The sequence below is a fragment of the Lutjanus erythropterus genome, chromosome 17 (assembly GCF_056507025.1).
Source record: "Lutjanus erythropterus isolate fLutEry1 chromosome 17, fLutEry1.hap2, whole genome shotgun sequence".
NCBI classification, from domain to species: Eukaryota; Metazoa; Chordata; class Actinopteri; order Lutjaniformes; family Lutjanidae; genus Lutjanus; species Lutjanus erythropterus.
Genome location: NC_139333.1, coordinates 10,790,386 through 10,806,602, shown reverse-complemented (window position 1 = coordinate 10,806,602; position 16,217 = coordinate 10,790,386). Strand labels below are relative to the sequence as shown.

Sequence of the window (16,217 nt, the reverse complement as noted above, 5' to 3'; positions counted from 1 at the left end):
CACTGTGTGAGTGTCAGTTTTAACAGTGAGCCATAGGGGATTTTGTGGTTCTACCGGTTAGGAATGAGAGGAGGTGCTGCATAGCGATGGACGATTGTGCTCCTCGCCGCCACAGGCACTGATGACGTGAACACACACACAAGTATGCATGGAGATAGAAGTCAGCTGCAGGCCATGGTACGCCAGCGCTGAATCTGATCAGCCTGTGCTCTTCTGCCTTACAAGGGAAGCAGAAGGAATAAAAAAGCAGCCCAATCTTCTCTTGTGTGTTCCCACAAAGTGTCACAGTGGAATTCATCAAGCCTGAGAGAGCACCTGGTCTTGATGCAGCTACACATCACGGTTTGATTCAAATCAAACGCTGTGGCTTTTTTTTTTTTTTTTTTGATTGACATGTGCACTGCAAATCTTGCTTTCTATGGAAAGCTACAAAGCCTTCGCTGCAAGTGCAAGTAGATACCTGACAGAGGCGATAATCCATGCTGGAGCAGTTATATGGAGTCTATTTCTGCTGTTTTTTCTTCCTTTTTCGACGGATTGTCTTTCTTTTTGGCTCAGTCCAGCTCCCACATTCCAAGAGTGCTTGTCGACTCAAGGTCGCCCATCTTGCGCTCGTTGTAAAAAGTGATTGCAGATTTCAGGTTCGTCTGCCAATGACAAAACTGTAACTGGCCTATAGCAAAGATTAAATACTTATCTGGGAGTCGGATTAGCTGTTTATAAAACTAGCATCCCTGCCTAGTCACTGAAGGAAGAATTTCTTTCTTTCTGTCTTTCTACTCCAGATGTTCTCTCATTTTCTCAGATTTTCTCCCTTTTGCTTTCTGTCTCTAAGGCTGGGTGGATAGAGGAAGCAGTTCTCAGCGTCTCTAGCCAGCTAAATACATGGTGGCTCAGTAATTACAGAGCCTTAACACAGGCCTGGGGCAGAATACCAATAGAAGCCAATAGCAGTCCGTTATTATCTAAACTTAAGGATAGGAGTGCTTGGATGTATTATACACTACAACCTCTTTTGAGGAGCATTCATCAATGAAGACATAGCGTGCAAAAGCAGCCGATATGATAGATGTTATTACAGATGATAGTGAAAGTCTGTGTCTTTGATGGCTGCAGCTCAGAAATGGAGAGCTGAACATTTTTGCAACATGAAGTCTCGATAAATACAGTTTGCTTACTGCGAGTGTAGGCCAAAATTAAATGTTAGATTCATGGTCCCTGTGTACAGTTGCATAGGGCATGATGGTATGTTTTTTTTTTGTGACCTCGGTGAAAAAGCAACATATTCTTGCAGAATGGCGGTTTACCGTGACTGCCTAAATAATTACATTTTAACGAAGGTTGTAAGCATTAGGTGTGTGTTGATACATAGATTTGGACTTATATATTGATTCAAGGTTCAGTGATCCAAGATGATTGATGCAAAGTGAAATTATCAATCTATATCGTCATCTTTAAGATACGCCTTTATTTGAAATTCCCTTGTCATGTCTGTGTCAGAAATGTCTGTGAGAAATTAGTCATAAACTTGTCGAATCATAATTTAGTTGCTTTTTGTGAGTTGACATAAATGTGAAATGGACATATGATATTGTCTGATATTGATTGCTGACCCCCGAGTTAAAAATTTAAATTGTATCGTGACTTCATGATACCAGCTAATATCGTATCCCTGTCCTAAGAATCAATAAAATATAATATCATGATGAAACTTGTGATCTAAACCCCTAATAAGTAGACTTGCACCGATTTCAACTTTCTTAGCCGATTCTGATTTCCGATTTTTGAGGGGTCTGACCTACCGATTCCGATTTTGGCCGGTTCTGATTTTCAGTCTTTCTAAGAACTTTAATTGACAGCATTCATAAACATTTTTGCAACTTTTCTTGTAAATATGTTCATAATAAGACACTGACTATTAAATATTCATGTACTACTTTCTCCAAAATCATCCAGATTACAAATAGGCCTTATTATAATTTTATATTAAGATTAGGAATTGGGTGAACGTGATCTCGCGAGATCGCGGGATTTCGTGGGACGCGATTTCACGTGATCTTTTGTGGAAGCGGATGTAAACAAACCGGAGACTAACACAGTGCAACAGTTTGAAGTAAAACTTTGCCCTGAGAAAAACAAACACAGAAGTTAAAGGAGTCTGGATGAGAAAATGTTTGAGGAGACACATCAACACAGGTTGTTTATTCTTCAGCCAGAACAGGAGGTGAGATTTTAACTGTCCCTCTGTGAACAGCAGTCTGCTGCTAGCTTGCTAGCATTAGCCTGAAGTGCGAGAGAGTTTACGGCTGTTCTGCGTCATTGTCAGCTGCTCTGTCTCGTTGTAGACTGTCTGTCTTCTCTTTATCCAGTTCTTGGAATCTGTCTCTGACACCAGCTTCAAGCAGACGTGTGTCAGAGTGTGTAGCTGTTATCAGCGCTGTGTTGACGTCACGGTCAGTTTGTCTGCTGCGCGCATGACTTGACCATCGTGCAGAACATGTGTGTGACAATGACGGGCACTGAACCGGATTTGTGACGCTGACCGACCGGTCACCGGTCAAGGCCAGTCACGTGAAAACCGGCCCGATTCCGAGCATTGCCTCGGTGCAAGTCTACTAGTGCAGCTCCTTTAAGCAATAGAGCAGTGTGTAATATGTGTGTGTGGCATGCAAGTGAAGGAAAGCCAGTGGCAGACGAGTGATGGTGCCGCTCATAGTGGAGCAGAAATTTTAATTTAGCAGCGAGTTGTCAGTGTGGCAGTAAATGTACAGTACAGGTTACAGAGTGACAGTTCATACAAGCTGCAGCTTTTCAAAACTCAAAAAAATCTTGTCTTTTTATTTCCCAACTGCTAGAAAAGTGCAGGCACTTAGCCACGAAGTATGCTGAGCTGGAAAAGCTAATGTTAGGCTAAAGCTAAAGCTAGCATTGTACCTTTACAACTGGTGTGATTATGTCCCTTTCTGAAGCTTCATTGTCCAGCTTTGAACTGCAGCGCCTTTTTTGGAGATGCAATAAAATAAATCCATAATGACAACTTCAACATTGATAGTCCTATCTAGTTATTTATGTTTTTTTCTGACTTAAAAACATTTGTTGTTGTTATTAATCGTCCACTGGCAATCCCAAGATGCCTTGGATTGCGTCTGTCAACCAATCAGAGGCTGTGTTCCTGACTTGTGTGTGACAGCTGTGATCCACAGGCGTATTAAAAGATTCAATGTGATAATCTTATTAGATTGATCCCCCGACATAAAATTTGCGGTGATGATGGTAATAAGCTCAACCCTGCGGTAGGCATTGTGTGACTGCGGTATTGTGGTAATGCTTTATTTTCACAGCCTATGTCATATTGGCACAAAATGTGTACACAATCCACAAAAAAATGCTGCCGTATATTTCCCATTTAAACTTGGTATCATCTCAAAAATGCCATCCCAAATGTCCTTGTATACAGTTGCTCTACATGCTTGAGTTCCTAGTAATTACAGTTACCTTTATTTAAAATGTCTCCAACATATGCAGTTTCACACAGCAGCAGCAGGTGAGGTCAGACAGACATTGATCTTTTCACTTGTAATTCTTTTCTCTGTAAACGTTTTTCTTGTCCTCATGATTCCCATATGTAAAAATAAATGAGAGCATTGATTGAGAAGGTTGTTCTTTGGCAAAAGGCCACCAAAACACTGCTTTCAATCGATCAGTGGAAAAAAAAAAAGAGCAGGCACAGCTGCTGCTCTGCTCTTTATTTTGTGCGAATTTTGTTGTATTTTAGCCCTGTATAGTCCTTGCACCAGCACCGAGCCCAGTCCCACAAGAGCCTTTAGACTGCATTATCATGTACAAAAAGGGAGAAAACATGAAGGATAGGAGGATGAATAGAAACACAAAGAGACAGAGGCAGAGAGAGAGATGGACCCTCCAGAGAATACACAGAGAGAGTAAACAGCGGAGGAACAGAGAGCGTCGGCCGAGCACTGGCTGTCCTTCACCCCCTCACTCACTCTCCCTTCCCATCAAACACTGTGACATCATCACTCAAAGCACACACACAAAAATGCACAAACACACATCTACGCTCATATGCAAGCTTACATACCCAACGGTGCACCTCACCAACATGGCAGAGGAAATTGATGTTTCAGGCTTCGATGACATGTCTCTAAAATGGAAAATCAAATCAGACAGTCAGATCTACATGGTCACAGAATATAGTCTCATGTATATATGGCATATACATATCTGAGCTCTATGTTTTTTTGTTCTCCTTTGTTTTATATGACACTCTAAACTGCGGATGTCATTTAGCCATTGCAAACGGCATGGAACAAAATTCACTAAACAGCAATGTCAGCTGTCTCAATCAAGGGTAATGTTAACCTGTGTATTTAATGATAAGAATAACAAGGATAGTCCTTTGGATATGTTGATAATGTAACATTAAAATGGATTGAAACTCACTCACCATCTGGATGAGTGTGTCTTTGCTAAGTTGGAAGTGTTTTGTCCTTTTGTCTGAACGTTCGATGGCACTGTTACTTTTACAGTATCCCAAATGATTTCCAACAAACACAGAGAAATCTGTAATTTATTCACGGTCAGGGTGTGTTTCCTGTCTTCCTTGCTCTCTAGTTGCTTTAACTTCTAAGAAAAACATGGGATACATCAGATATGTCAGAGTGAGGACAGAAGTTAGCACAGAAGACTAAATGTAACGTGAATTATGGTAGTTGTTTAAAAGTGAATATAACCACTCCCATGATCCCACGGCACTTCACGAACTTATCAAACTATGTCAACTTAATTAGCTTAAAAACAATACTTTGGTAGGCTAACTAGCTAATACTACACTAATCTGTAGCTAGCCAAATTGGCTAATTTCTTTGTGTCACTAAAACTAAAGTCTGGTGAATGAATTTATGTCAAAGCACAAAAGACTTTAAGCTCATTTTTACGGCTCATTTCTTTGGTAAAATATTTAGCTTTAAGTTAAGTGTTGTCTGTTTTTCCTTCAACAGCGATGAAGTCTGGAGGCACTCAGCTCAAGCTCATCATGACCTTCCAGAACTACGGCCAGGCTCTCTTTAAACCCATGAAGTAAGTTATTTTGCTTTCAGCAAAAATGCATTTTATTTGTTGTGTTTAAAAAACAGTTGCTGCCAGCCCAGTTGTTCCTTTGGTTAAACCGCCCTCTCATCTCTCCTCGTCTGCTGCTCAGTGTCGGGTCCACTCTCTTTAAGAAAAAGCAATCTCTTTCATATCGTGTTAAAGCTTGAGTGCCATTTCAGCATAAAACATCAACTATGCAGCTTTCTACCTCGACTGACTTCCTTCTCGCATCCCGCCACCTACTCATTCTCCTCACAACATCAATCTCATTTCCTCATTCTCCTCTCTGGCTATATCAAATTGCTTTCATTTCAGCACAACCTTGGTATTCGATTGAAGGCCGACATCATTCTGCTGTGTCAGAGCCAAATGTTGAGTAGGCATTTCACCTCATAGGGCTGTCAGGTGACACGGCACATCCTTTAGAGGCCATGTTGGAGGTCCTCCGCCCTCAGGCAGCACCGGCTGTGTCATTTTAGGACTCATTCATCTAATCAGTTTTCCATGTTTGAGGAAATTCAAACCATCTAGTTCAGCTAAAGGTCACGGTCTTGTTGTCAACATGGGATTTTGCATAGAGTTTCAATGTGGAACTTTTTAGCTGTGTGCTGGCAGTGTGGCTCGAGAGATGGAAATGTAAGTCTTTTAGACAATCAGTCTGCCCACTACTTTGGTCCAAACTGAAATGTCTCCACAACTTTTTATATGGAGTATCATGAAATTTGGTACATATATCTATGGTGCCCAGAAGATGAATTCTGATGACTTTGGTGATCCCCTTTCTTCTCATATTGCACCACAATGAGGTTGATATTTGTGGTTTTGTGTTAAATGTCAAAAGGAGGGTTGTTCTGATATCTATACAGTATTAGACATGGCTCTGATACTGCCTAAAATGCTGGATTGGGTATTGGCAAACATGCAAGTCTATGCACTGATCTGATGTCACTTAATTTATTACTCATGAAACAGAATCCTGCTACTTCCCAGAAACACCCTGTGCTCCATTTTTTAAAAAAACTTGAGTTAGGCCATATGACAATTAGAGCAACCATATCACATCGATACAGGGTTAATTGTATACAGTGGTAATTGTTTTATGCACTTGTATCAGATCAGTACTCAATATCGGTAGTGGGAAAGACAAAATTAAATCTGAACATCTCTACACATTTATAGGTTAGGTAATCATGAAATTTGGTACAAATGTCCTCTTCAGAATAAACTGTAATAACTTTGTTGATCTCCTTGACTTTGTCACCATTAGGCCAAATTCTTAATTTGTCCATTCCTTTTGTTCCAAACCAAATATCTGCAAAACTAATGACACTGTATGTAGTGCTAATTAACAGATATTAGGAGGCTAACATGCTAAACTAAGATGGTGAAACTGGTAAATATACCCACTAAACATCAACATGTTATCTACTAAACATCAGTGTGTTAACTTTGCCAGCATGTTAGCGTGATGACATTAGCATTCAGCTTGTAGAGTTGTTGTGTCGTGCCTGAAACAGCCATTATAGCTGAATTTTTTCAAGATTAGGTTCGGTTTGTGGTTATGTCATCATGCAGTCCAATGTGATGTCTAATTTAACAGCTGAGGTTGGGGTATGTATTTTTGGTTTAGTGCGCAGTTGTAGGCTTTGCTGAAGGCAGCAGCCTCTCAGATATCACTCATGCTAGCCCAGAGGCTACATATTTTGTCATTTTTTTCATAGCTGGCTCTCTTTAATGGTGCCAGACATAATTGCCATGAGCTTTGTGATCCAAGCCTCTGTTCCTCATCTCATCTCCCTCTGAATCCTCTTCCACTTGTGATTTGAGAACATCCTACCAGTGAAATGCGGCATATCATAAACATCTCACATAGAGAGGTGAAGAGGAGCGAAAGCAACACTTTTTCCCCCTTTTGAACCTAAGCTTACCTCTGCACACCCTGTAATACACTTTGGCTTAACTTGTAGAGGAGATAAGTCTAACCACAACTACCCCGCTGGGAGATACTGTGTAGTATTTGATTAATTCACATTTCCTTTATCCTCACTGTCATATTTAGACGATAACACATCCCAAGAGAAGTGCTCTTTGCTCCTAATCCCTCCTCGATTGGTGGATTTAAATGTCACCCGTCCTTTGTTATGGTGATTGTAATTTAATTGTGGGTTAATGGTTTTCTACACAGCACAAACTGTTGTCTGGCCCCTACATGTCAGCGTGGAGAGCAGGGTTAAGCCTTTGGATGATAGGTAGCGAGCTTTTCCGTGGGAGGAAAAGCTATTCAGAGACTGTTGTAATTACTGCTTCAATCGTACCACGCTAAGTCAGGCCAGACGCAACAAGCCTGAAATCATCCTGACAGGCCAGGAAGAAGAGAGATGAGAACGAGGTGAAAGGAGGGAAACGGATCGGAGATGAGAAGTGTGGAGTGCAGGAGGAGAAGGAGGAGAGGTGAGGGGGTAAGGACTAGAGGAGATAGGAGTGTAAGGAAGAGGAGAGGTGGGCTGAGAGTGTTGTCAATACACGGCGAGTCCAAATCCACAGATTATCTCGGTGCGCTGCCTCGAATTTTAACCCGGACGGGAATGTGAAATGACATTTTCCGAGAAAAGCATGGGGTGATGGGGTTGGGATGTAAATCTGTTGCTTGACAGTTGTGGTTGTCGGAGCCGCCGTGATGTTTGATAATCCTGAAGAGTGAAGGGGGGCTTTTTCATTCCCTCCTGCTTGAATGCACTTGACTTTAATAAAACAGGGCAACCCATGCTGGCATGTGTGTGTGTGCGTGTTCATTTGGACTGCAATCAAGGTCTTGACACATTTGCACAGTCATTCCTGCGATATACATCATTTCCCTCGCAGAGATCACACATGCACATACCCGCGCACACATCCACTTAACACCCAACATCATCTCCTAGTTCCCAAATCTGCTGGTGTGTTTCCACATGGTGCATCAAAGAGACAGAGGCTGAGAGATCAAAGACTTCTCCGGCTGTGCTCTTCTGCTCGGCTCCTCTCAACTCTAATGCAAATGTGTACCAGGCAATCAGGCAGCGGAGGCAGGCAGGCAGGCATGCATGCGGTGTCTGGGTAACGATCGACCCTCCAACCATCCATATCTGTGGAAACCTGCACTCTAGCTGCTCTGCTCTCCCTGTTTATTGGCCCTTCTGTCTCTTTCTTATTCTTAGCATTCTCCATCATTCTCTGCAGCTCTGTCTGTGTGCTGTTTGTTTTTCTCTCGCGCACGTTCCTTAATGAACGGCACAGATGAAGAAATCCATTAACAGGTTTGCCATATCGATCTTTTTGGTATTCTTCTTTTCTTTTTTCTCAGAGAGAGAGAGAGAATGATCAGATACTATGGTCAGTGCTTCTTTTGTGGTGGCAGTGTTCCTCTAAGGGCTGCCCCCAACGAAAGTTTTTCCTAGTCGACTAGCAGTTATTAGTTCAAGCCATGAGTTGGCTTCTTGTTGCATGTTTATGATATTAATTGAATTATTTCAACACATGTTTTGAGGGACAAAGCGAGCTGCCCTTATTATTGGCAAAAATGGTAATGATGTGAATGTGCTGGAAACACATCTGTTCAGACCGCAGGAATAAATAACTTCCATCTCGCTAAGTTACATACATGCTTTCAACTGCTTCACACCTCCTGTCCTCGCCTGAACACACTGCATCTTCATCATCCCCAGAGTCAGAGTCCTGGCCAGAGCCGCTGTGATGTTAAATCGCCTTGGTACTGTAGTCCTGGTAGTCAGACTGGCCTCCGTCGATCCCTGAAGCTGTGTCCCAGCCTAATAAGACTGCTAATTGAGCTAACTAGCTAATGGCAGCAATTCTAGTTGACTAGTCGTCACACATTTATAATACTGAACATTTCGACACAGTATAACCTTGTTGTTCAACACATGGGAATAAAGAACTTCAAACTTCAGAAAAACAAGTTTGTTGTGATGATAAAAATGAACAAAATAATTAATTAACTTACAAATCCGCTTCTCAACCGCTTCACGCCTCCTGTTTGCGGCTGAACTTGTGAACGTGTCTTAATGGTCTCCAGAGTTAGAGTCCTGGTCGGAGCAGCTATAATGCTGTAACACCTGGGTACTGTATTCCCTTTTGTTAAAGCGGACCCTGTGCTCTTTGATGTGTCCCACTCTGATAGGTCTGCTAACTGAGCTAGATAGCTAACAATCCTGGGCAGTTCAAGGTGGGTTGTTTTTTTTTTGTATGTTGAAAACTAGTTTTAGTTGAGATCTAGTTCCTCTTTGTGTGGAGATCAAGTAAGACACACCCTAGCATCATTTCACAATTTACATGATACAGGTTTAATGAGTGTGGTGAGACACCACAAAATGACTTACAGTACCTGTTCACTATGATGTAACACAGGAATCAGCCCACTGTGCTGCTGTCTGCGGTCCAGTTTTCCAGACATGGAATAAACCAACTCTTAACTAGTGTAATCTAACTCTGGGCTTGTTTTGCAATATTTGTTGAGCTGAAATCTGAGTGGCTTCAAGGGATGGCACTAAAAATCCCTGCTGATGCCCAGCGCTGTGTAAGTAGACAGATGAAAACCTCAGAGTTGCCTACCCTCTGTCACAACAACTGCATTGTAACCTGAATAAAGCTGAGTTTGATGACTAAGCTCAATTATCATCTTCGTCATCCTCTGCATCCTGTTATGCCTGTGGCCTGGACTGAAATAACCCGAATTGAGGCATTTCCATAATTTCTGCTTTTGTTCCCATAAACAAACACTTTTTGCTGTCATGTTGGGAGCATCTACTTAACATACTGTGTGTGGGCAAAAACATTTTTCACATAGCCCTCAAAATATACATCAAATGGGCCTTTTGAAGACAAAGTATAGGGACTTGCCCTGAAATTTCTACTGCAAATGGAAAAAATGCACATTGATGCTTTGGTAGAACAAGAACACAATAGTCCCAACTGGTCTCCGTGATGAATATGTTAAAATACTGCTGCTAAATAAAGTGGCAGGATGAAACAAATACTTACTACAAATATATTTTTTATGTTTGCTACTGAGCTGCATACAGGAGAATCCAGAGACAACACGTTTTTATTCCTCACCAAGAACTAAAAGTTCCCAAAAATCTGACTACAGAAAAACAATAAGAAAACAAATGCAAAGTACATGTGGAACATAATTCAAGACTGACGTGCAAAAAATGCAGGTTCGGTTTCAAAAGACGGGGGTGATGCAGTGAAGTCTTACAACAAAAATAAAAATAATACAATATGAATGCTGTTTAATGACATACATTTAGCTTAACCTAAGCAATACAGGAGAGGTCTAACAACACAGGTGTAAAAATATGTCCTGATTTCCATTTTATTAACACCTAAAATTATGTTAGAGGACTGAGAATCACACCTAAATATCTGACACATGGAATGTCCTGTGCCCACTGTTATTTTTTCTGTAATATCAGAAGTAGAAAAGTCATATCTTACGAATTTTAGATAAATTAAACATGTAAGTCAATGAATATTCTGTTTTCTTCATAGGTAAGCAAAGATGCAGCTTACTATTTAGAATTAGCATGTACATAAATGACTGTGTCATCTTCATACATTTGGATATTAACTTGCGGACAGATTGATGGTTTATAACTTCAACAATTAGTTATTAAATCGATTAGTCGCCCAAAAGAAAGTCAGTTGCGTTTTGATAATCAAATGATCGTTTCATCATTTATCATTATAAATGAAGAGTCTTTGGGTTTCAGACAACAAACAAACAACTAATTGATGAAGATGGTTGATCATCAATACTAAATAAAAAGGGGACTTAAACTATAACCTGAGGAACACCGAATGAGCATCCAGAAAATGGTGATGTTTTTCCTTTAATTCTTGTACATTAATTCTTGTGTGTTGAGCAGTGTTCCCAAGTTTTTCCTGTCAGGCTGTATAGGACAGCGTAAGGACAGTGCTGTGCTGCCTGACAGGTGAAACTGGACAGAAGAAAAACCCTCTGCTTATGAGGCTTAATATTGCTGTGAGTGCATAATGATAATTTATTCACTTAGCTTTTTGATTGACAATACTGTAAGCACTGTTCAATCATAAATCCCATTAGCTGGCTTAATGCTACATTGCCAGAAGCATCACTAATTATGACCGGTCTGACCGGCAGCTATGAGAAAATGACAACAGCTGGAGACCGGACCGGTAGCCAATGGCGGCGCTCTGTGCTGCTGTAAAAAAAAAAAAAACATAGTCTTTGAAAAGGTACAGTCCCTTTGGGAGGACTGCTCAGGCAGTAAAACATTTTGTACCTTCAAAAGCTTACCTTCAAGTTCAAATAATACTAATACATATAATGTGCCTTTTGCTGTCAAAAATGTCCATGTACCTTTTAGTGCAATAAAAAGGTATGCATATAATACCATAAGGACCACAAGGGACTTTTTGATACAAGTACCTCTGCATACTGAAATAGACCTGTGCTGTATTGTGTGTTTGAGTCCCAGCTGTAGCGTTGCACTTTAAAGTACTTTGAACCTGGGTGTCTGGGTGGATTTTATTTTTGTATTTTCTTTGTCTTTTTTAGTCTTTCCCTTTTTCTGTTGTAACAACTTTGTGCTGGCATGAACCAGAAAGGCTTGATTGTAATATTTACAGTGAAATTTGTATCACAGCGCACAAAGCTCATTAGATCATGAGCGCAGATGATCGACGAAGGAAGGGCTGATGATTGATATAATGATAGTCTTCCGTTCCTTCTCGCTTCCACTTAATTGTATTGCTTGTCAATCAGCCGATGGTTGGCTCAGTCACACACAAATCAATCCGAGTATTCCTAGAAGAGATATCTGCACTTTTCCGCTGCTCCTCCCCACTGAGCGATCTATATCTGCGCCGAGTCGGGTCCATGAGTAATTTTTGATTGACACATCGGGGAGACAAGAGACGGGAGCCACATAATGTCACCTCGTTTGTGTCAATAACATATTGACAGCAGCACAAATAACAGCCTGGAGGAAATGTCTGTGTTAAATATGAAATATTAGCAGAAAATTGGCCGCATATAAGAGTTGATGTTGTATCATCAAGCTGTATCAGCCGTGGGAGGTGAAAGAAAAAGATTGAGGGAGCTTTGTCTGAAGATGGGGAGGGCATGTCTCAACAAAAACCCTTTATTATCCGTGCTTAAAGCTGCCCAGATTTGTCCTCGAACAAGGCAAAGACTGAACACAGAGAGGCTGATAAAAGAGACAGGACAATTCAGCGATTGTTCCTGTATGTTGCTGAACAAAAGCATGTCAAACAAACTGACTTCTTTGTGGACCAACATCCGCTCTTGCCCCTCATTTTTTTTTTTATATATATTTTGTTGATTTGCTTGTTTGTTTGTCAGCGTGTGTGCATGTGCACTTGTTTACTGTGTTATATTGTATTCACAAGGTCTTCTGTGCCTGTGCTCTGACTTTGAGTCAGGAAATAAAGGGATGAACCGCCTCAGGACAAGTCATTCAGAACACAGATGATGAGGGCAGCTCCGTTTGGAAATAGAGGAAATTCACAGCAGCACAGTGGCAACGCAAGAGCTGGGAGGTTTACACAGCATCACATTAACCCTCAAACTGCTGGCCCACATTTCTGGTAATGGTGCAACTTACACGTCGGCAGCTGCACTGAAGCATTACGTAAAGCATGTAAAAATTATGAAAAGAATAATTGGATGTAGTACAGTAGGGGATACTGGGGGCAATTTTAACATTTCTTACATTTTCCTTCATTACTCACAGACTAATTGAAATACTCTAGTGATCTTATATTATAAGAAACATATATGTGCACTAATTTATAATACAAATTATGTATTCTCATGAACAAGGACAGGACGATAGTATTAAATTTAATATGAGAAGTCAGAGTGTTGCAATTGCCCTCTTGGTGGGGCAAACTGAGAACACAGAAATGCTGAAAAAAGAAGTCACATTAACCCACTGTATCTCAGATAAAGGCAAACCTCAAAGTATTCCATTATTGCTGTAGTATTTAATAATATTACTTAAAGGAGCAATCTGTAGAGTATTTGCTGTAATAAATCATAAAATGCTACAGCTGCAGTGTCATTGAAATTTCTGTTTTGATCTGTAACTTGTGTTATTGTTTCCCCACTTCATGTATATAGAGTTGAAATTAATGCTGAATGTTTTCTGAATGAATTAGTGCCTCTTGATGAGTCGTAAGAAATCATTAATAACCTTTTAGAAGGACTAGATGTTTATAGTGGTTAAATTGAGCAATATGTTAATGCAGTGTGGCAGGCAGAAGGCACTGTATGCATTCAAAGCCAAAGTCTATTTCTTTCAACTGACCCTGGTTTCCCCTACACACAGTAATTAATATTGTACAAACTTGTGGTATACATTAAGAAGCACATCAATGAAATCCACTGTGAATGTATTTGCATGCATAACCTGCTTTTAATTCCAGTGAAGGTTATATCTTACGTAAGCAGTTTACAATCACTATTATCCCTGCATACACAAATAAACATCACATTCAGACTATAATGAAAAAGAATTAACTGCACTTGTATGGCTTTGTATCTCCCAGCTATCACATTCAAGTTTCTCATAAGCAGAATATGAGTCTACCTGGACTGTAAATGCAATACGGCGGCACATGCTCCACATCTTAACAGAGCACTCGGGAATCATGAATAATAGCGGAATATTATGATCGCTTGTAAAACGTCCTGGTTGACCTCAGGAAATATCTGCGTTCTATTCATTTCTACTGTACCGCCGGTTCTTTTGCTGGAGAAAACAGTTGAATAATTAATCTAAAATTACAGCCACTGTGAGACGTGTGATTTAGCAGCACTTAAGGCACTGCGCTGCTCCCTGCTTAATGTTTTGACTGTTCCCCCTATGTTATAATTGTTCCACCAGGGTATTATTGTGCAGTTTGAGCTGAAGTAGAAATTAAAGTGTTCATGGTAAAAAAAAAAATTGGAGGAAAAGAAGAAATGAGTGTTCAAGTATACAGTTTAAAGAAATCAGTACAGTAGAGAGACACACACACACATCCACACAGTCTCACTCACAGACACACACACACACACACACACACACACACCAGTCAGCACGTATACTGCACTGTAGATGAAATTTGCAGTAGCTGAACGCATTTTTCAGAGTGCAGCAGAGTGGTACATATGATCAAATGGAGCCCTCAGGCTTAGTAATCTGACCCCCTTACTGTCCTCCCTGCAGAGACCGTGACACACTGCAGGCCATTGGTGCACCAGGATCATGTAGAGCGCAGCCACACTGTGTTTTCCCAAATACATATGTTTCTGTTCTTAGCACGTGTAGAGAGATGAAGGAAAAATGATGGTGGAAAAAAACGTAAAATTCACCCTGATGCTACAGGGCCTTAGAAACTAGGGCTTCCCTCAACTTAAGATTTCCCTCGTCAAATAGTAGGCGTTCATGCCAGGAGTCAACTAGTTGGTGCACTTTTATTATATTAATTTGTAATTATTTCAATCTATATTAGGGAACAAAGAGAGCCACCTATTAAACACACATTAAGTAAATTTTGCAGGTCTCTGGCATTAAAGCAGTAGCAAAAGACAGTTTGATTATGTCATGAAGTAGTGTGGGATCATGGGAGTTGTTGTCTTCACTTTTTAACAACTACTATAGCTGATGAAAATCTATCTGACATGACTCCAGCAGAAAATATGTGGATAAAGTAATATTAATGTTTTAATTTAGGTTACATTTAATCACGTTTACTGACTTCCTTCCTCACTCTTTGATGTATCTAGCGTATATTGTGTTTTCCCTGCAAGTTGTAGCTACTAGCAACTAGCTAGCAACAGCCAGCAGGAAATTACCTTGAAGAAATTCAGAATTTCTTGGGATAATTTAAACTCAACAAAATATACAATATATTTTTAATGTTTTTAGGCATTTTACAATTTTTTTTCAACAAAGTATAACCTTCCCAACCGATTCGCTCTTCTCCTGTCCTGGCCTGAACCTGCTATGTCCCTGGAGTCAGAGTCCTGGTCATAGCCACTGTAAATTACTTTGGTACTGTATTCCCTGTTGTTCCCAATTGGCCTCTGTCACTTTCTGAGGTTGTGTCCCAGTCTAATATGACCACTAACTAGGCTAACTAGCTAATGATGGCTTCACAACAGTTAGCAGCAGTGCACCGGTGACAGGAAAAGGTCTGTGTTGCAACAATCCGAGGCCTAATGGCAAGGTGCAGCTTCTGGATGGAGCTTGAGGTGTTATTATTTTTCTGCAAGTAATGGAAAAATGAAAACTTTTCTCACCAAATATAAGTTTACCTTTTATTGACACTGGATATTAGGCTAATACATCTGTATTCATCCCAGATGTTGTTGGAAGATGCTAAAAGGACTTTATATCATAAAAATGTTTCTGATATGATTTGCAATACAAGATATAGATCAATGAAGCTGCTATCTCACCAGATTCACATGGTTCAAATCTGCTCATTTTTATTCTCTTCATTTTTTTTGATAGAAAGTAGCACAACTGAAACAATCAATATTGGACGAGGCAGTGCCATGGGGCAGTGATGCAAACTGTGTTATTCAGTGGTCTGGTTCTAATAAATCATTGCTTTTTATTCAACCAGATGGTCAAGGCCCAAAACAGACTAGTGCACATTTTCTTTAAAAATAGAGAGGATCTTTATGGATAGATTGTGTGTGTTTCAGTGCACGTTGGTCAAAGACTGGCCCGCAGTACATGGAAAGGCTTTTTAGCCCACTGACTCTTAGAGACTACAAAATGAACCACACTCCTGTACATGGGGAACACATTTTTAACAGGACGAAAATAACTCCTTTAAGCTTGATGTGTTAATGGAATTTTATATTCTGACGCCTGTCTTCTAGAAGTTATATATATTATTAAGTAGGGATGCACAGAAACCATTTTTCTTCAGAAGTACAGTATACACATTTGGGTACTTGCAAATACTGAGCACTAATGCCAGGACAGTTCTTACAACTATTAGAACCGTGTTTTCTTTTCATCAGATGTTCCTCACTTTCTTAATATAAC

The 16,217-nt window shown here is 40.3% G+C and overlaps 1 protein-coding gene across 1 annotated transcript in view; it reads left to right on the top strand.

The window, feature by feature from the left end:
- Positions 1–16,217, top strand: part of fam20cb (FAM20C golgi associated secretory pathway kinase b) — a 73,196-nt gene that overhangs the window by 4,659 nt on the left and 52,320 nt on the right. Inside the window, exon 3 of the mRNA XM_084740758.1 lies at positions 5,019–5,097. Coding sequence (XP_084596884.1) covers positions 5,019–5,097 — 79 coding nt within the window. The remainder of the gene's footprint in view (positions 1–5,018; positions 5,098–16,217) is intronic.